The sequence below is a fragment of the Dermacentor silvarum genome, chromosome 6, assembly GCF_013339745.2.
Source record: "Dermacentor silvarum isolate Dsil-2018 chromosome 6, BIME_Dsil_1.4, whole genome shotgun sequence".
Taxonomy (NCBI): Eukaryota; Metazoa; Arthropoda; class Arachnida; order Ixodida; family Ixodidae; genus Dermacentor; species Dermacentor silvarum.
Genome location: NC_051159.1, coordinates 130,224,522 through 130,245,948, shown reverse-complemented (window position 1 = coordinate 130,245,948; position 21,427 = coordinate 130,224,522). Strand labels below are relative to the sequence as shown.

General features: G+C 48.8%; 1 protein-coding gene across 1 annotated transcript; it reads right to left on the bottom strand.

Moving 5' to 3' along the window:
* Positions 1–8,513: 8,513 nt before the first annotated feature.
* LOC119455998 (uncharacterized) lies at positions 8,514–21,191 on the bottom strand. Its single transcript, XM_037717581.2, has 7 exons — positions 20,194–21,191; positions 20,021–20,111; positions 19,734–19,944; positions 16,253–16,443; positions 13,410–13,585; positions 13,272–13,325; positions 8,514–12,349 (listed from the first exon to the last, which is right to left on the bottom strand). Exons 3-7 carry the CDS (start codon positions 19,845–19,847, stop codon positions 12,081–12,083), a joined length of 804 nt encoding a protein of 267 aa, XP_037573509.1. The 5' UTR covers positions 19,848–19,944; positions 20,021–20,111; positions 20,194–21,191; the 3' UTR covers positions 8,514–12,080.
* Between the last annotated feature and the right edge of the window lie 236 nt (positions 21,192–21,427).

The window sequence follows — 21,427 nt, the reverse complement described above, 5'->3', positions numbered from 1 at the left end:
CACAGTGCACGATTATGCAACAAATCTCAAACCACGGCTCCAATGCGGTACAGTATACGTGGTGAACAAGTGGCGACGGTGGGTAGCACTGTCCAATGAACAAACGACAGGCAACACAAATGTTGGACCAGGCTGAGATACATTCTACTCTAGCTCGCCGAGGAGCAGTACGCTGCTCCGACTCGTGTCTACGATGACAACAAATTTCTGCGACGCTCCACGGTTCACATATCGTACGAACCGCAAGTTTACGGGCCGATAAGTGACGCAAACAACGCACGGAGTGAACACACCATTTCATAGATGATGCTCATATCCACACAGTCACCCATCTATAAAAGCATTTAATGATTCAGGCACATCAAACTAGGAACTGCGAGCATGGCGACATTTATCACCAACCAGTTTTTAAAATGGTCATTACCATCATGAGCTAATCAGGAAATTTTTGCTGGCGAGAATAACTACCCTCCTCTTTCCCATTTATTGGCATTGTGTGCTTTTGTAGTGGCATGTTGATCTTTTGAGTCGGTGATGAGTGACGTGGAAGAACCGAGAATGTGTACGAAGCCCTAGTTTCCGATACGAGAAGGATACCTTAACAAATTCGCTGAATGTCGAAACGAGTACAGAGATCAGCCCAAGGAACAAAGCCAAAGAACGAGTTGTTCAACCAATCCAGAAGCGGATGAAACCAGGCAACTTTTTAACCGGGATGAACCGGAGAAATAAACGATCAACGGGCTTTGTGGATACAACGACGACACTGGAAATGCTACCAAAATATGAATTCGACGTGCGCCGAATAGCGCTGAAGCTTTGTCATACATCCGTTCTCGATACAACAATATGAGCACAGAAAAGGTGGGCACATACGAAATGAACCAGTACGCGCGCAACCGAGTCACACACACACACACACACACACACACACACACACACACACACACACACACACACACACACACACACACACACACACACACACACACACACACACTACACAATGAATGTCCGTTACTCTCGCCACCAAAAATTTACAGATCAGCTCATGAAGACTAACAACCCTTCTGAAAAACTGGGTGGTGTCTACGTAACCAGACCTTACTGTTCGGTTTCGTATTCTCATAATTGCTAGAAGCGCCATCCATTGGCTGAGCGACGTACCACTCAAAGCAGAAAAGCTTGCTATACGAAACATTAAATATGCGTGCGCAAAAAAAAAAAGCAAACAGAAGAACTATAGAAGTACATCTGATGGACGGTCGCGGGATGGCGACTACAAGCAGTCCTTCAGACTATTAACACGCCGCCATCACAGTACAGGACACAGCCAAGACGCAGGCGTACGACAGTTTCAGAGGTCAGAGTAAGCGGGCTGTTTAGAGTCTGCGCAGGACGATCGGGGTGAAGATTGTCGCTCTTGAAGACCAGGTGAATGTGATATTTACCATAATTAAGTACAAGGGCTCCAAGATAGGTCCAGTATACCAGTAAGACGCCATCGGCGACAGTATGTAGCAATGCAAACATGGTCCGTCACAGGCCGAGTGGAGCTCGAAGTAATCTCCTCTGGAGCGTAGACAGGACAGTATGTGCGGAAGCGGGCGTGGTGTCCTTGTGGGCCGCAATCGAAAACAGGAGCTCAGAACCTGGAACGACACAGTGCTTGTCAACCACTGGAGGATATAGCTGTAGTATTATGAGCCGTCTGTGCGCGACACTTACCAGTAGCAGTGCAGGGCGAGGAGGACAGTCGAGTCTGCCAGCAGGAAGCCATCGGCGAGAGAATGTAGAAGTGATGACAGTCGCTCCTGGAACGGGTGGGGCTCGTGCGCGAAGTAATCTCCTCTGGAGCGTAGACCGGAGAGTATGTGCGGAAGCGGGCGTGGTGTCCTTGTGGGCCGCAATCGAAAACAGGAGCTCAGAACCTGGAACGACACAGTGCTTGTCAACCACTGGAGGATATAGCTGTAGTATTATGAGCCGTCTGTGCGCGACACTTACCAGTAGCAGTGCAGGGCGAGGAGGACAGTCGAGTCTGCCAGCAGGAAGCCATCGGCGAGAGAATGTAGAAGTGATGACAGTCGCTCCTGGAACGGGTGGGGCTCGTGCGCGAAGTAATCTCCTCTGGAGCGTAGACCGGAGAGTATGTGCGGAAGCGGGCGTGGTGTCCTTGTGGGCCGCAATCGAAAACAGGAGCTCAGAACCTGGAACGACAGTGCTTGTCAACCACTGGAGGATATAGCTGTAGTATTACGAGCCGTCTGTGCGCGACACTTACCAGTAGCAGTGCAGGGCGAGGAGGACAGTCGAGTCTGCCAGCAGGAAGCCATCGGCGAGAGAATGTAGGAGTGATGACAGTCGCTCCTGGAACGGGTGGGGCTCGTGCGCGAAGTAATCTCCTCTGGAGCGTAGACCGGAGAGTATGTGCGGAAGCGGGCGTGGTGTCCTTGTGGGCCGCAATCGAAAACAGGAGCTCAGAACCTGGAACGACACAGTGCTTGTCAACCACTGGAGGATATAGCTGTAGTATTACGAGCCGTCTGTGCGCGACACTTACCAGTAGCAGTGCAGGGCGAGGAGGACAGTCGAGTCTGCCAGCAGGAAGCCATCGGCGAGAGAATGTAGAAGTGATGACAGTCGCTCCTGGAACGGGTGGGGCTCGTGCGCGAAGTAATCTCCTCTGGAGCGTAGACCGGCGAGTCAATGTGCAGGAGTGGGCTGGGTGTCTTGTGGGCCGCAATAGACCCTCGCCACCAAGGACAACAGTGAAGAAAAAAAGCTAGCTGTCATGCGACTGGCAATTGGGAACAGATGCCGTGGAGCCGAGAGCAACCGCAAAAGAGAATAGAAGCCATCGCTACTTCGATAATGTAAGCCTCGATTTTGAACATGAATAGAAAGGTTTCGCAAAAGAGGGAAAACTGGATGGAGATAATGAACCTCATTAGAGGCAGAAAGAAAAGTGAGCGACGGAGACGACGTAGGTTCTGTATTCACGATCAAATCAAGGGCATAACAGTTGCCGAGCCGCAAATTCACAGATGGAGACGTTCGTCATTGAGGAAACAGCGTCCGACGAATTTTAGGAAGTAGTGGAATATGGCATGAAGGTAATTACAATTTGAAAGATAGCCCAGTATACATAAGCTGACTAACGACGAATGATCGCGATAATGCAGCAATAGAAAGTAACCAGTCAGCGTCAGTCAATCGGCCCCCGGATCATGGCAGTCCCGTGAAACTGCCTAAAGATGTTAATATTTGACGGCAAAAAGTTCATGTGGCAAGGACTTTGGAGATGTGTGGCACGAAATCTAGGTTGCAAATTCGACCGCACAGGTACTCACGCTGGGAGCATTCGGACGAAGATAAACGCGAGAGGACTATAGTAGAATCTTTATCAAAACAAAACCCAGATGGTGAATTAGTAACTAATCAAGGCCATTGAAATAGATGTAATATTGAAAGGACGACTTCATCGACTTAACGAAAAGTTATATACAAGCAGGATGGGAATATTGATTGCGGATAACTGAAAAACGCAAGAGACGCTTGGATCCAATTTTTACTTGGATCCGACAACAAAGCGGGTAAAATGACTAAACGAACGTACAATCGAAAACATTCTCGACTGGATTGTCCATGGCCCATGTGGTGTAGAAAAAGTACGAAACGCGAAACCCTTCACGGTTCTTGACACCGCAGAAACTGACGAAATTTACGAAATCATAAAGTTGTGGAAAATGTAAAATGTTGCCATAACTCCTCAGAAAAACAATGCATGAATTGGGCCATGAAGTTGCATTGTAGCACCCAGCCGACGCCACGATGAGGAGCGATTTGGTCGGCGCTCTCAGTCCGTCAAGGAAGAGAAAACTAAAGAGGCGCAGCGCGTGCTCGAGGCGCAAGCTAGGCACTCCCAGTGTCGTTCTAGAAGCTAGCCTAAACGCCGTAGTAGTAGTAGAAAACTTTATTTGATGTTTTGTAAGGAAGTCCCAGAGGGTGGAGCCCTCAGTCCAGGGTCCCATTTGTTGCTGCTATCCGGCTGGCCCGGTCGATCAGGTACCGCTGGTCGTTGAAGGCTGTGCTGGAAAGAGCGGCTAAACGCTGGTCGTCGCAGCCGCTGCGCGGCTCGCCGCCTTCGCCCTTCTGTCAAAGTAAAGGTAGGGACGACGGCACGGCTCCTTAGCCGCCGTCACGTCCTCCTACAAAATCCACAAGGACTGTTCAGAAGGATCCAGAAAGAGATAAGACTCCCATGCAAAGAGTAACAAATTCAGTACTGAGAGAAATGTACAATCACGGCCCACTGGATAAAAAAAAAAGATTATCCAGCGGCCGTGGGACAATTGTAATGCAAGATATTGCTCGCCTGGAATGGCACAACAAGCGCTGTCGGAAGAATCTGAACGCGTCAAATACTATATGCTGCATCAAGCAAGAAGACCTACTAGCAGCGAAGAAAGCATAGTATTTGACGCCTCGTGGTCAAGATCAGGAACATCCCGAATGCAAAATATCAAGCAAGAGAAAATTTGAATCCAGATATACAATCGCTGAATCAAAATTTGAAACTACTGAGTTGCAATGGTTGCAATGATAGCAGACGTGGAAAAGGCATTCTAAACCTTCAGCAGGAGGAAATTTGAACACAGATGTACTAACAGTAATGAATTTTCGAAGCATCTCAGTTGCAACGACAGGAGACGTGGAAAAGAAACCTTCAAGCAATAAGGAATTTTAATGCAGGTAGATTAAAACTAATAATGATTTTTCAAAACAGTCCATTTTCAATGACAGCAGAAGCAATTCGATTTGCGTTGACGTTATGCTTGGATGAACAGAAAACCAGACAAAATGTGTGTACATAGAAGCAAAAATCGTTTTCGCCGAGCTGCGATGAACCGTAGGGAATGGGCAAACACTGAAGAAATTAATTTTTTTTATGCCCATGAAGATGCTGTTATAACGTAGCGAGAGGAGTATTTAAGGAATGAACTGGGACAAGACCGACGATATTCTGCTATACCATCAAAATATTGACGAATGGCTTGAGTCAAATGCTCACGAAACGCATAGGACTTCAAGTCAGAGCAAAAATATTTGGTCCGCTGAAATTCCTAACGTCCTTCACTGCAACAGCTAATAGTGCTAGAAATAAGGGATTACTCAATGGGAAAACAAGGGGGGCTACATCAGCAGTAATGAAAAAACATCAGATCCGACAAGTGTCACCGTAGAACAGATTTCGTCGTCAAAAATTGTGGAAAGAATCCGAGTTCCTACAAACCAAAAAAAAAAAAATGGCCGTGTTACAAAAAGCCGAATAACAATGAAAGGACAGACGATGAATCACGTGTTAGATCTACGTCGGAAATGATCGTAAGACGAGGAGTTGAAGTTGACAGATTCGGCAGTTACTTGTATATTTCGAGAGTAACTGCGTGGATGTTTCGTTGCGTAAACATTAGAAGACAAGGACAAGGGTCCACTAAAAGCAGACGAAATACCACCGAAACTCGTAATTTTGGTCTAGCGAAATGAGACAAGAGAATTGAAGGAATTCAGCAAGCAAGCATGACAATACGCGAATGCCAAATGTTTTAAGACAAAGGAGGCCTGTTCAGACTTGAAGGGCGCCTTCGGTAGGGCCCATATGACAAGACGAGCAGCACCCGATCAATTACATGGGAGAAATTTCTCGACACCATTATTTCGACACGTATATGGAAAAACTTGTCACGGCGGAGTGCGTGGCACACCGACTCCCATAAGAACCAGATTTTGGGTAACCAGAGGACGAAAATAAGTGAAAGACGTAACACAACAGTGCGTTGTGTGGCGACGGTACAATTACAGACCGTTGTAAGCGGGAGTACCTCTTCCTGCCGATAGAGTGACGAAGTCCACACCGTTTGAAATAGCTGGCCTACATTTCACCGGCGCTCTGGGAGCCACTACAACAAAAAGTGACACTGTCAAACTTTACGTACTAATTTTGACATGTGCCGTGGCAAAAAAGAGCTGCACACTTGGACACTGAGACTGCTGCAAAGTAGATTGCGCTGCGCGTGCGCGCGCATGGCTTCGCGTGGTGCTGTGATAGCGCTTGTTTACTTGTGCACCGATTTGTACCTGGTTTTACTTGTTTGGTTTGTCGGGCGGCTTTAAAAAGATGGCCGCTACGAAATAAAGCGTTCTTGTTCTGGCAGCCTTCGTCTGGTGTGTGCCTCGGATGCTACGCTCCGTCCCCGGCACGTCGTAGCAATGGCGACGAGAAACCTACCCACGTATTGAAGAGCAAGTGCTTCGCTGATGGTGCAATATCGCACCAAGTACCACCGTTTGACGACGGCAAGGACAAGTGGACTTCGTACGTCATTCGCATTGAGTCCTACTTCGAAGGGAATAGCATCACGGAAGATGCACAGAAGAGAGCGCTTCTTGTCTCGGCTCTTGGTACAAGGTCCATTGACGTCCTCAGTGGGCGGTGCGCTCCTCGTAAGGGGAACCAGCTCACCTACAAAAGAAGCGGTGGAAATTCTGGAAGGCTTCCACGACCCGAGGCCCAACGAGATTGCAGAGAGCTTCAGGTTTTTCACTCATGTCCAAAAAGAAGATGAATCAGTCCAGCAGTTTATCGTCGACCTCCGACGACTCGCCGACAAAGGCAACTTTGGTGACATGCTGGACCGAATGCTGAGGGACAAGATTGTATGCGGAATCCGAAGCACAGAGTTACAGAAGGCACTGCTTTCCCGTTCAAGCTTGACCTTGAAGCCGAGAGCATGGTGCTAGCAGAAGAAGCTGCGGGTCAAGGCATCGAGCTCATGAACGACGTGAAGACTGAACCAGGACTGCATAAGCTTATGGACAGGCGACCAGCACCAAGCACAAGCAGGCAAGAAAGTGAGTGTGGAAGATACGGTAGCAAAACCCACTCGAAACAAGCATGCAAGTTCAAAATTGCGAAGTGCTTCAAGTGCGAAAAAAAAAGGCATATATTCGTAGCCTGTAGGGCAAAAAGCAAAAAACAGAACACCTTTGCTTTAACTGGAAGCCCCGAAGGAAACGAGGCGCGTTCATCTCAACTGTTCACCATCAGCGAAAACCAAGCGTCGGTGTCGATTAACGAAATCGTCGGTCCCGTGCGGCGCAAGTTTTGCTGCGGAGGCGTCGACCTTGTCATGGAAATAGACACCGGGTCACCAGTATGCGTCATACCCTGGAACGTCTACCAAATGCACCGTGCTAAGTGGACTCAAATTGAGAAGACCGACCTGAGGTTGTCCTGCTACCTGGGACCGCTGCCTATCGCTGGTAAGCTTACCCTTCCAGTTTTCTACGAGGGCAAGACTGACTAATTCGTCATTCAGGGCCGTGTTTATGCGGTCGCGACCTCATCCGTGCCCTGAACAACCTGGGTGCTACAGCCTTGAGCCTCAGCAGTACCAGCAGAGGAGATGACAAGACGCTCGAAGAAATTTTGTCGGAGTACCAAGACGTCTTCGAGTCAGAACTAGGCCTGTTCAGGGTTCCTCTCGTTCACCTCTACGTGAAAGAAGGAGCGATTCCGAAGTTTTTCAAGGCGATACCACCGTCTTACGCAATGCGAGACAAGGTGACTGAAGAGCTAGAAAGGCTAGTGAAGTCAGGTGTGCTGTCTTCTGTCGCTCACTCAGAATGGGCTACGCCGATTGTGCCAGTGCTGAAGAAAGGAGGATCTGTCAGGATCTGTGGCGACTACAAGCGTGAACGCAGCATGCGTCACTGAACAGTATCCACTTCCAGTCATCGATAATATTTTCGCAGCACTGCACATCAGAGACGTCTACAGCACCCTAGACTTACGCAACGCCTATAACCAGATTCATTTAGATGAGGAGTCAAAGAAATTGACTACCATCAGTACCCACAAGGGGTTGTTCTGCTTCAACCGCCTACTCTTCGGAGTGTCGTCCACACCAGCCATCTTCCAGCGCACCATGGCAAATATGCTGCGCGGTCTAACTGGCGTGCAAGCATATTTAGACGACGTCCTGGTGGCAGAAAGGAAAGGCGACAGTGGAGGCAGTCTTAAGGCAGTGCTCCAACGGTTCCGGGAATGTGGCGTCAAAATGCGGAAGGGTAAGTGTTCGTTCAGGAAGTCGGAAGTATCGTACCTGAGACACAAGATCACCAGCGACGGACTTCATCCGCTGGAGAAGAACCTGGAAACGGTGATGAAGGCACCAAGCCCGAAGAACGTAAGCGAGCTGCGTTCTTACATCGGTCCGCTCACTTATTATAGCAAGTTCCTTCCGAGCATGGCAACGATGCTTGCTCCGTTGGAAGAAGGATTCTGAAGGAGGATTGCCGCTGGAAATGGTCATCGGAGCAGCAACAGTCATTTGTCCGATCTAAGGAAGCCCTCCGACATGCCAAAATGCTCACTCATTTTGATCCAAGCAAGGCGCTGCGCCTCGAGTGCGACGCATCTCCGCATGGCATAGGAGCGGTCCTTTCCCATCGAGTTGCCGGCGTCGACAAGCCTATAGGGTTTCGTTCGCGAACACTGACCCAGGCCGAACGAAATTATTCGCAGCTCGAGCGGGAGGGCCTTAGCATTGGTGTTCGGCGTAAGCAAGTTCCGGGATTACCTTTTGGGGTGGTCATTCGTACTGGTGACGGACCATAAGCCGTTGGTTGGCTTATTCCGGGAAGACCGACCTACACCTGTCATGGCAGCGGCTCGCATCCAGCGTTGGTCTTTGCTTTTGGGAGCGTACCAATACAAGATCGAGCACAAACCCGGAGCAGACAAAATGCCGACGCCCTCAGTAGGCTTCCACTCCCAACTCCTGACGATGCCCCTGAAGAAATTTCAGAATACGTGCACTCTTTGCGTCAACTTGACGAGACACCTGTGACGTCACACGAGCTCCGCCAACTAACGGAAGCCGACAAGGTATTGCGAATCGTGAAGTCGTCCATACTGAAGGGTTGGCCGCAAGAAAAAAACACGTGGAACTGTGCTTGCGAGCGTACGTGGCAAGGAAACTTGAGTTGACTGTAGCACACGGCATGATCTTTTGGGTAATAGAGTGGTCATTCCGGAAGCGGCGCGTGACAGAATGCTGCAGATGCTGCACGAGACGCACCAGGGAGTCTCTGCTATGAAAGCGGTCGCGCGAACAAGTATGTGGTGGCCTGGACTAGACCAGGAAATTTAACACTTGAGCCGCAAGTGTGACATTTGTATGCAAGCTAGGCCGTTGCCTCCGGCAGAAACGCCGATCAACTGGCCGCCGACTCAAGAAAACTGGTCCCGCGTTCCTCGATTTTGCCGGTCCCTTGAACGGTGCAATGATCTTAGTCGCAGTGGATTCACATTCCAAGTGGATTGAAGCGGTTCCGATGCAACATGCCACAGCTGAATCGACCATCACGGCGTTGCGCGAGATGTTCAATCGTTTTGGCATTCCGAGGACGATTGTAACGGACAACGGAACGCAATTTACTTCGGAGACATTTGCGAAATTTCTGTCCGGAAATAACGTGATGCATCTGCGCACTGCACCGTAGCACCCGCAGTCGAACGGGCTTGCAGAAAGAGCCGTACGTACAATCAAAGAGGGTCTAAAGAAGCTTCCGCAAGGTAGCCTATCTACACGACTGTCCAGGCTTCTTTTCAACTACCGAAGAATGCCGCAAGGAGACAAATCACCGTCACAGAGGCTTCTGAACTACCAAATTCGCTCTCGCCTAGACACATGTCTTCCTCCACCCTTTGTCGTTTCCTTTATTTTCGCAGGAAGACACGCCAAGCAAATTCTGTCCTGGCGACGCAGTTTGGGTCCGAAACTTCGGTGAGGGGGAAAAGTAGCTGCCTGGTACAATCAAGCGAACGGGCGGCACCCGTATGGTTACCGTCGAGACATCAGCCGGGCTAATTGAACGGCACCTGGACCAGGTTCGTGTGAGATACAGCTCTGCGGGTGCTACAGGCGAAATAATGGCTGGGTCGTCAGCTGGAACTGCAGCTCAGCCTAATGAAGCCTCAACCACCGAGGAGTCAGCTGAGCCCGTGCTTCGCCATTCGACTCGAGTTAGAAAACCAGTACAGCGGTATCCACCATGAGGAGGGAGGACTGCTGCAAAGTAGATTGTACTGCGCGTGCGCGCACATGGCTTCGCGTGGTGCTGTGATAGCGCTTGTTTACTTGTGGACCAATTTGTACCTGGTTTTACTTGTTTGGTTTGACGGGCGGCTTTAAAAAGATAGCCGCTACGAAATAAAGCGTTCTTGTTCTGGCAGCCTTCGTCTGGCGTGTGCCTCGGATGCTACGCTCCGTCCCCGGCACGTTGTAGCAGAGACGCTTCACCTCAGTTTTATACAAGCTTTTCGGCGCTTCTTGGCTCGAAAAGAAACGTGCTCAACGACAACAACAGACTTTCAGGAAACAGACAATTGGATGCGATCTCTACATTACATCGCGAAACAGCTCGAGATTTCGTCACCAATCACCAAGTGAGATTTCTGGAAAACGCACTGGTGGGGTGGTTTCTATGAAAGGCTACTCCATAGTTTCAAGTCAACTGCGCAAACGATTGGCCGATGTGTACCGCATATTGGAGAACTATATACCTTAACGTACGAAGTAGATTTGAACAACCAGTCGCTAACATACGTTTACGATGAACCTGGATAGCCTATACTCCAACCGACTGGCGGAAACAAAACTGGGAGGAGACTGATGAATAGGACGGCAGCCGTGGAAAGTGGAAACCACGGGAAGCCTGAAAAATATAGCCCTCCGAGTACACGAAAGAATTTAGAGGTGCGAAAATGAAAGCAGCTCTGAAATGTCACCAGGAACTGAAGAAAGGTAACATCGTCTTACGTGGAGAGTGACATTCAAGAGCCTTTGGGAAAATATGCGTGGAGAAAACTTTCCCAAGCACAAACCAAACCTCGAGGGCCTGCATATTAAAGGCAGCCGACAGCAAGTTTCTTCGGGAGCCCACAAAGTTTCTTTGCGGCCCCGGGAAGGTGTAGCAACAGAGTGAAGGAAAACAGTGAGAACACGAACAAGAGCCGTCATTGGAACAACTTCTGACGACGCTTAATTCAAAAGCAGACGTTCGGAATCTGAAATGCCGCAGGGCTGATAAACCATGCGAGAACACATCCGTAGTAGGATTGAAGTGTACATGGTTCTAGCCAGAACTACCGCAGGGAGCCGAACGACACTGTCTCAGCGAGAAGCCACAGGCGAGAAAACGCAGACGTAACACGGCCGGCCATATAGGACGAGAAGAGCTAAAATGCATCGCTGTACCGTAGGCCGGAGACTAGATTGCAGAAGCGCGCCGGATATTCTTGTGAATAGCCGAAGTCGAAAGCAGACGGTCGGAACCTGAAATCACGCGGGTCTTATTAAACACTCGAGAACACAGCCGTAGCAAGATTCGAGTGTTCAAGGTACTTGCCAGGAGTAGTGCCGGGCGAGGAACAAAGCATCGTCCACCAGCAAGACCACCGGCGAGGGAATGCGAAGAAGCCAGCATGGTGTCAAGGTCATCCACGAGTGCTTCTCAAGGTCATCCTCTGCAACGAAGGGAGGAGCATAAACGCCAAAAACGAACAGTTGCAATTGCAACGAAATGGACCACTTACATTAGCTACTGCAGGGCCGAGCTCAGCTGGAGACCACAAGGTGACGTGCGATGCCGCGGCAGCTAAAGCTGGCGAGGCGATTCCGGATGTCGTTTGCTTCCACGAATTCACATTTCGCTCGGTAGCACTGACGCGCCCGGGCTACCTTGTGGCGAAATAGTGGTCGGGTCGCAAGGACATGCAGAATGGGTTAATCACTTCCAAACACAACGGGTTCATGTCCCTGGCGCAATCGAAAGAGGACGGCTGTCAGCTACAGCCTGCCGGGTGTCAGCTAAGCCTACCCGCAATTCGCTACGCCTGAAGCTGCACCCGCCGCCTCCGCGGGTGTGGTCCGTCCTCTTCGATTCCGTCACGGAGAAGACCCGATGTGGCCGCAGCAGTGCCCACAAACTTCGGGCTTACAATTAATCACCTAATCTAAACTTACGTAATTTTCGAATACAGCTGCACTCAACTGACAACTCAAAAGCGTGCGCCATCCTCGCCAGCTTGGAGAACATCTGGCATCTATCTTACTTGGTGAGCATTTAAGCTCGTCGCGCAGAAAGAAGCTCGCTGTGACAAGGGGTTGCTTTGCAGGTCCTCGGTTTGTGGCCACGCTCAGACTTCGATGTCCACAGTTGTCGGCCAATATGCTCAGGTGGACAGCCATGGAACGATTGCTGCTCAATGTGATCTCATCTGGAACGTAGGCAAGAAAATACTTCTCTAGGTTAGTGCTGGAACCAGTGCAGCCAAATTTTCACGTGTATTTCTGCCACATTTGTGGCCGAAATTTCCCATTGCTTTACCACGAACACATTTGTTCACAAAAAAAAAAAAATGAGCAGCGAGAAGGTCACGTTCGGAGCATCTGCAGTTATAATCAATTCCTTCCAGGCTGACGTGAAATAAATTAACAGTCATTCAACAAGCAAACTTCAAACAAGCTTGATTGAGTCCCACATAAATGCTCCTGTGTGTCCGGCGGTTTAAAACTAGTTGCGAAACCATGTGCAAGGCCTTGACAAAAATCTTTCAAACATCAGAAATCAAGCGTTATGGCCAGACGTTCACACTTTCAAGCATTTTATTACTTTTTTTCAAGCAATCCGTAAATTCACCGAAGCGGGGAGTACGTTTCAAGCATCATACTTGCCCGAGAAAATGAAATCCCTCAGTATTCAGTTTGATACATGGGTACGTTTCTGCTGAACACGCACTCATGGCACAAAAGGCATGAAGCTAGTAGTCATCACCCTTAACTGAAGCCACTCCATCCTTTCATAAAGGACCCTCTCCAAGCAGCGACGCTAACACTTCTTCCAACATTCGGTCTTACCTGCACTGCAACCCAAACAAAGCTCACTAAAGTCGTTTACGTGAGCCTTATGCAATGTGTCTGGAACTTCTGTCAGCTGTAGAAAGCTTAAACAAAGCTGGCCGCACGTACGATGTTCACATTTAGAAACTATGCAGAACTGCGTCTGTAACGGTTAGGGTATGCCGCATTGACTTGAATTCGGTTAGCTACTAACAAAAGCAATGACTATTGCCACTGTTGGTACCCTGCACCACAAATAAATGGACAAAACAGTTCAGACGTCAACAAACAATTTCGCACCTTTTGGAAACACTGCCTGGATTGTCCTCGTGCACCGCCATCGAAAACGAACATCTGGAAACACGAAACGACAGAAGGCGTATTAATAACCACTCGAGGACAGAGCCTAATCACGAGTGGTCTGTACGCGATACTCACCAGTAGTAGGAGCAAGTCCCGTCTGCCTGCAGGACACCATCGGTGAGGGAATGCAATCTAACAAACACGGTCTGCCACGGTGCGAGTGGTTCTCAAGGCCTTGGGAGGATGGCAAGGAGCGGCACACCGATGTCCTTCCTACTCGTAGGCCGCAATCGAAAGCAGACGTTGGGATCCTGTGACAATATTCATACTCAGCATTTCCACTAATACATGTGAACGCTCACTGCACGGAAGATTACTCGGGATTTTAAAAAAGCATGAATTTCGCCACCGCAGCTTGGTTGTCTACAGCATAAATCAACTGAGCTAGTCCTACTGCAAACAAAGGAGCTTATAAATATCGAACAAAGGTTGTGTACAGTGGAAATATTTCTGGGCCTAAGAAAGCCTTCGATTCAGTCCGAGTACTGTTCAGTAAAGGTATGTTCAGACTACGTACGTAATGTGCAGATATATCGCAAGAAACGTAAGCGCAAACGCAAAAAGCGCAACTAAATTGTTCAGACTACAATCGTATGAAGGGTTAAGAGCGCAACAGTCGTCACGCACGCGAGCGTAATTGTTGGAAGGCCCGCTACTTTTACGTTTCATGCAGATATACGACAGTTATGGCGAGGCCAATAAGCGCCGCTATTTCCGTTTTAAATTTCCAGTGACGCGACTACCGGCATCCCCAGTTAGAGCAACGGCCCAACGGACATGGCTGCGTGTGTGCGGAGTAGCTTGTGTGCGTAGTTCGTGTAGTGCGCATAATTTGTTTACAGGCGCCATGTTGAAATCCACTGAGACGCACTGGCCAGCTCACGTTTTGATTGGCCGGTCTTAAGATGCGTAACGTATCCAACTGACAATGTGAACGCCTAGCATTGTTAACGATCTTAATGCTTGTAACGATCAATACGGCCTTTATGACAGATGCGCGCTTTGCTAACGTTACGACTACAGTCTGAACATACCTTAAGTCGTCTTATGGAACCGTCTTATGGAATTAGAGGCTGCGGCCTTCTAAGAAGCCATCTGCAAAATGGTAAGCAATATTTTACACTGGGTTCAATGTCCTGGCTAATCTCAGTGACTACAGGCGCACCACAAGGCTCATTAAGGCAGCTTTTGGTTTTCCTTTACATATGCCTGATATCACTTATTCCACTCACCGAATAACTGCTTTTATACACGGATGACGAATGGTTTCTTTTCTGGTGATGAATTAGCCGAGATAAAAGCAAATAGGCGATTAAGAGAATAGTCGAAGTTGCTAGATGTAAACGAACTTCTACTGAATGTCGCTTAAACCGAGTATGAATTTAGGTCTCGAAGCACTGGAGTAAATATCCTTTTAGTCTTTATATCTGTACGGATAATAGAGCGCGCAAATAGTATAATATTTTTGTATTTTATTTATCATGAGTTTCTTCACGAGTTTCTTAGAATGAGCATGGTTACAATTTAAACGTGAAGCTATCCCGCATAGTAGGCGCTTTTTTTTATGAGACACCAAATACCACCTAGTTGAGGCCAAGCCTACATTTATTTGATATAATCGCCGATGCTGTATTGTATTCTCACATGGGGCGCAACTAATATCGAAAGGCTACCCGCCATGGTTGATTAGTGGCTATGGTGTTGGGCTGCTAAGCACGAGGTCGCGGGATCGAATCCCGGCCACGGCGGCCGCATTTAGATGGTGGCGAAATGCGGTCGAAATGCGAAAACACTCTTGTACTTAGATTTAAGTGCGCGTTAATGAACTCAAGATGGTCCAAATTATTCCAGAGTCCCCCACTACGGCGTGCCTCATAATCAGATGGTGGTTTTGGCACGTAAAACCGTATAATGTTTAAACATCAAAAGGCTAGCGAAGTTGCAAAAAGTCAAGCCGTACGCTTCAAAGTTCGGGAAACACGGGTTCTACAAGAGATTTTCATGATCGTTACAAGTTACTATTCGTAATCAAGCTACGCGTGCGGACTCGCGACATACTTATACTCAGGTGAAGAGATCCAAAAAATTACAAACAGCTTGATAAAAAGTTTCCACCTCAGAAATTTGTTATCGATTAACGAAGGACAAATTATGGCAGACAGAACCTTAGCTTTAAAATCTGCTTTTTTAATTATAGCTATATTGAAACTCAAATTCAGCAAGCCCTCAGTCGACCCCAAGTGAGCGTGAAACCAAATGAGAGAATGCGGAGAGATACTTTTCAAGCTTTGGAGAATGCGAAGGGCCTGAGGTGAGACCATCCCGGTTTGGTAGGCCTTAATGGCCGCCTTAGAATCGCTATATATTGCCTCTCTATGACCATCGAGCACAGCCAGCGCGATTGCAACCTGTTCGGCTACTAATGGCTTCGAAGTGCGTACTGTAGCGCAGCAAGTGATCCTGGAATTAGAGTCGACGATGGAGACGGCGAACGCCTCTTGGACATATGCCGCGGAATCCACGAAGCTTGCCTCAATGTGGTTGTTACGGACATGTTCGAGTAGAGCTCTACCCCTGGCCCTACGTCTGCCGACGTCGGGCCAGGGGTATTGTTAGAGTGCATCAAAATTTCTATTCCATTTACTTTAATTTTAGTGACAATGGTGTGCTACCGTTGTCGCTCGAGTTTACAAAAATATCGAGGACAGGGGCCCAGTCAGGTGCAGACAAGCATGTTTAGTCCCCGATTTCCCTCGGTTGCTTTTCCCCTTTGTCGTATATCGGCTTTCCAAAAGAGTAAAGCGAATATTTGTAACTAGAAGCTAGGAGTACACTGAGAAATTGCAAATGAAACCACGAGGCGTATTTTTAACCACTCGAGGACAGCCGTAGTAACGTCATGGGCACGGAGTACTTACACGTAGCAGTGCAGGGCGATGAGCAGTCTCGTCAGCCAGCAAGACTGCATACCGGCGATGGAGCGCGGTCGGCCACGGTACAAGTGGTGCTCAGGGCCATCTCCTATGGGGACGTTGGGAGGATGGCAAACGTGGAGCAGCACAATGGACATCCTACTTGTGGGCCGCAACCGAAAGCAGAGGTCAATATTCTGAAACAATAAGGCATGGACGCAGTAACGTCAAGTACCGGGCGAGTTGGTACATATTGAACAAGGAATTGAACCCGTTAACTAGACGCATACGCAGAACAAATAGCCCAGGAAGATGCTGGTTACACTAACAACTGACTCAGCTAGGATCTTCCTGCGCGCTTCTTTGCTCTGTATGCGTCTTCGCTGGTTTAATTCCTTGTTCAATAATATTTCAGTCTGAGAAGATTTAACATAAAAGGCATGTGCTGTGGGTGTTTGGTTTCATGACATTTGTTTGCGGATTAATGCTCAAAATTCCGAGGAATAGCTTTATCAAGAATGCAAGACAAGGTAGGAGCAACATTAGTGATAGAATGGTGTGGCAATACTGTCACGTAGTAGTGACGCTGAAGTAAACAGTCGTAGAACTATGTATGACGAAACTGATTCTTTATTGGGCGAACATGTGCCCATAAAAGCAAGCTACACTCGAAGCACAACGAAAGCGGCGAACACAGTCGACGATCGTCGAAAATCTGATCAGCGGCGAAACGCGTCGGCCTTTATACATGAGTCATCGAAGGTTCCAGATTATTCCCTGGTGCCCGCGTATCTTTCAGAAAGTTCTAGACCATTCGCGTCGGTCATCAGATTACCTAAGCGTCGGTGACAACAGACAACGGATAGAAGCATCGATAACGTTCGAGAAACTTGATACATGCAGGCGCGTCCTGTGCCTAGCGATAACTTTTAACATTATCGGTGGAAAGTGGTCACCGGTGAAAGATAAACAATGTACACGTGTCAATATAACCCGCATATATACCGCATGTCATAAGAAGGCGTGGCATACACATGTATGTACATATTCGGAGGGCCTGCGTGATTGGGGATTATTTTCTTGGCCGCGAGTGCTGACGCCGGATTTTCGGCGACATGGGGCCCCTAACGCTATCGCGTTAAGGCATGGGCATTAGCAGCGCTACCAGCACTCAGGTCGCAATTAACCCGCTCAGCTACATTCTGCAGCTGCTGTTCGCGTCGGTTCTGGCTGTGTGCGTAGGAGAAGCGGAGCGGTTCGATGCGACTTGGGCTGCGCAAAATCCGCTTCCGCCACACTATTTCGTTGGATTACCTGGCAAAACTGAACAGCTACACGTGTGAAACACTGTACGGGTGCCCACAAAATAACTCGGAACGCCGGACCGGTGGCCTTTCGCCGGCGGAGCGCGCCGGTGAAATAGTGCCCGGGTCTGCGCATGCGCGGTCTCTCCCTAGCATAAGCGTTCGTGCGTGGGCGTTAATGGGCATCGGCGCCCTTTAAAGCGAAAGGCCTAACTGGCTCATTAGTCGCGGATGGTGACCATCGTCGACAACACTTGCGGTAGCAAAAATCGGACAGCGGCATACTACACCTCTACCGTTCAATAAAACATGTAAAAGTGAATTAAGCACCAAGTACGTAAAATTGAGAGTAATTCAAGAGTCCCAAAGACTAAAAGTAATTAGGGGTAATTAACAAGACCAATACACAGACATCGCAGGCCTTTATCAAAGCGTGCTGAAGTGAATTACTAAGTAATTAATATTTACGATTAATTACGAATAAGTTGCGAATAGTAGATAAATTACTCAACATCAATTCGAGATTCCGTGATAAAAGTGGTCACGCCAAATTAAGACTAAGAGTTCCAAAGAGCAGTGCATACTAATAAAAATTAAAGAATCCGTAACAGCAAGCAAGAAAAACCGATTTAAGACCATTTAATAGTTATTTAATTAACGTACGCAAACAATCGCAAATGAAATGACGTCAAGGCATTGAAGCTTTCGCCGTCAAAGTCGTCTTAGCAACCGATATGGAACCCCACTGAACGTTTATATTTTTTCCTTACGCAATTAACAGCTGAACACCCCCTGATTGACAACGTATCACCACACTGAACGAAAAATTGAATGTTTGCGCCAACCAACGCACTGTGATAATCATTGTGACTGCGAAGCTTTCAAGAGACCTTTATGCTGCATGCATTAAATTCCTACGTGTGAAATGTTGGAATACGCCGTCTGATGTCATTTTGATATCATACTGCACGCAGTCACCCTTGTTAAGGGAGCCGTCGTGTCAAAAAGTTCTGATCTCATTCCCATGTAAATGCGGCTCGGAATATAATCGCACAAGGACTAAAATACATAGCGGAACACGATGATCCGGTTTAAAAGCGCGCTACAGTGCTTTTATAGGCGAGCCGTGGTGCTCGCCCACATGAAAGATAAGCTATGAATTCATAGTTTCTTTGGGCGAAATAATTGCCTCAGATATGCAGGACATTAGGTATAATTAAAAGTAGAGCATGGTAAAACTCACTACTCAGTTATAAACGCTCATGGATTCCATCCACGCAAGCTATCCAGAAAACGTTACTATCTCTTAGAATGAATGCAGATTGCGACGAGAATACGCCACAAATTTTACGCGTGCGTTTAGAGATTACGCTGCATTACTATGCAGCGCGAGCACCCTGTTGCTCGCATTGCGCGTCTTTCGCGCAATGGAAGCAGGCGTGTACCCGTGCTACGCGAAGTGTTACATTAATTGACTGGCATTCTTTCATTTAGTATTTATTTAAATGCACCGGCCGGCCGCTTCTCGGGCAATCCCCCGTCCTGGGCATGTGCCGTTGCACCACCCACTTCATGGCCACTCGCTCGTTGCGGATATTTGCCGCAATATTGTGCAGGTATGTTTAAAATCGTGGGTATGGCATATAGAGCCCCGTAATTCATTTAAAGGAACACTTCTGCCGCGCCCAGTTGTGAGACAATGACTACGCTAACCTTCTCGCCGGCTATTAACTTGTCGCACAAGCGACATTGTAAATAGAACACGTCTTGCTGTGTCCAAAGGAAGACAGACATACGCAAGGGGACTTTTAATACGAACTCGCCACTCTCGTATCGCACTGAACGCTCAAGAACGTAAACATTCGACGTAAATATCACCGCAAATCATCGTCAATCAACGCAAACAGCACAGAATGATTCGCTTACATCGACACCCATAGTGCGTGGGATCCGCACAATTTTTTTTCCTTCGTTCTCATTTTTTAATGTACTACCGCGCTAAGTTGGAGCTACAAAATGAAAGCGCGTGGCAAAGCGGCCGAGCGTTGTAGGTCCTACTGAGCGCGAAAGTGCCTGCCGTATGCCCACCTGCTATCCACCCAGTCGATTGCGGCAGTATTGTAAATAATTATAATAATAAGAGGACATAGCGGTAGTACGAATCGTGTGTAAGTGATATTTACCAGTAGTAGCAGGGCTCCAAACGAAGTCCCGTCTGCCAGCAGGACGCCATATGGGTGGTAGAATGCAATGGAGCCAACGCGGCCAGCCATGGTACGAGTGGTGCTCAAGGCCATCTCCTGTGCGAGGACGTTGGGAGGATGGCAGACGTGGAGCAGCACACTGGATATTCTTCCTACTCGTGGGCCGCAATCAAAAGCAAACGTTAGGATTCTGAAACGACAACGAGGCTTATTAACCACTCCAGGATGTAGCCGTATAATACGAGTCGTCAGTACGTGGTACTTACCCGTAGTAGTGCAGGGCGACGACCCTGGTCTCGCCTGCCAGCAAGACCACACCGACGAGGGAACACGGTAGGCCGCGATACGAGTGATAATCTGAAATACAGCGAGGACAGTAAGTAAACATTGAAAAAAAAAAACCCGAACAGCAACAACGGCAACGAAACGGCCCGCTTACTGTCGCTGGTGCCCGGCCGAGCTCCGATGAGGACCGCAGGCGACGTCCGGCGTCGAGGGCTGCATTAAGCAGGATTAGTAGCTAAAAGCTGGCGAGGTAATTCCGAGTGCTCCCCCGAATCCACATTTCGCTCGATAGCACTGACGCGCCCGGGCTACCTTGTGACGAAATAGTGGTCGGGTCGCAGTGCAATTCGGAACGGGTCCATGTCCTTGCCGCAGTCGAAAAGAGGACGCTATCAGCTAGCCTGCCTAGTGTGAGCTAAGCTGTGTGTCAGCTAAGCCTGAAGCTACCCGCGCCGCCACCCCGAACACGGTGGCCCGTCCTCTTCGATTCCGGCACGGGGGAGACCCATGTGGTCGCAGCCATGCCCCCGAAACTCCTCGGGCTTACAGTTAAGCAACAAAACTTTAGGTAATTTTCAAATGTAGGTGTACAATCTTAGCGAGCGCTAACTAGTGGAACTGAACAAACAGTTAACTTCGGTAAGGCGTGCGCCACCCTCGACAGCTTGGGGACCATCTATAGGACTTAGCTCGTGAGCGCTGACGACGCTCGACGTCTGGAAGCTCGCCGTGACGACGCTCGCCGTGAAGGGTTGCCGCGCAGGTCCACCATTAACAGCCATGGTCAGAGCTGCTCCTCCACAGTTCATGGTCCAGGCGTCGCCGACGAATGGGAACGCGCACAAACAAAAGAACGAGTACTCGGCAGGCACGACTTGAGACTTATAGGCTGCGCCGGCTTAACCGGGATGCCCCAAGGGCTGAAATGCCAGCTGGCCGTCACACACATTCCAGGAGTTCGGAAAGGAGGGCGTCGAATTGCCGAGAAGGAGGCAACAGTGTCTCTCGAAGCGTGCCTCACATTCTGCAGTCCTGGCCGAGGGATTAAGCCATAGCTCTTCCAAAGTCTTGCCCGAGTTCTTCAAGCGCTGCCACCGTTGGTGCGTAATTAGGAGCAGCGGGACCGCGGGGTACGGCACGACGCAGAGGGCAGCCGACACGAGGCCCATCGAAGTCGACAGAAAAATGCAAAATGGCGGCCCAAGCATCCGGATGTTCGTTATATGACTACGACAACCACGATGCTAAGCACTTTGGCGCATGCGTCGATACGCCCGGCCGTTTCTTTTCTTCTCTCATTGGCCTCTTCTCGAACTACGTCACTGGCTCGCTGGCGGCCGCGCCACCGTTATCACCGCGCTCGGCGTGACTGGTGATGGTGAAGTCAA

What these genes read in the sequence shown, in the direction of transcription:
- LOC119455998 (XM_037717581.2), bottom strand. Translation starts at nt 19,847, where the DNA reads ATGGCCTTGAGCACCACTCGTACCATGGCTGGCCGCGTTGGCTCCATT. An exon ending in TTGGAGCCCTGCTACTACTG is followed by an intron (nt 16,444 to 19,733) that starts GTAAATATCACT and finishes TTATTGTTTCAG; the next exon opens with AATATTGACCTCTGCTTTCG. An exon ending in GGGACTTGCTCCTACTACTG is followed by an intron (nt 13,326 to 13,409) that starts GTGAGTATCGCG and finishes TCGTGTTTCCAG; the next exon opens with ATGTTCGTTTTCGATGGCGG.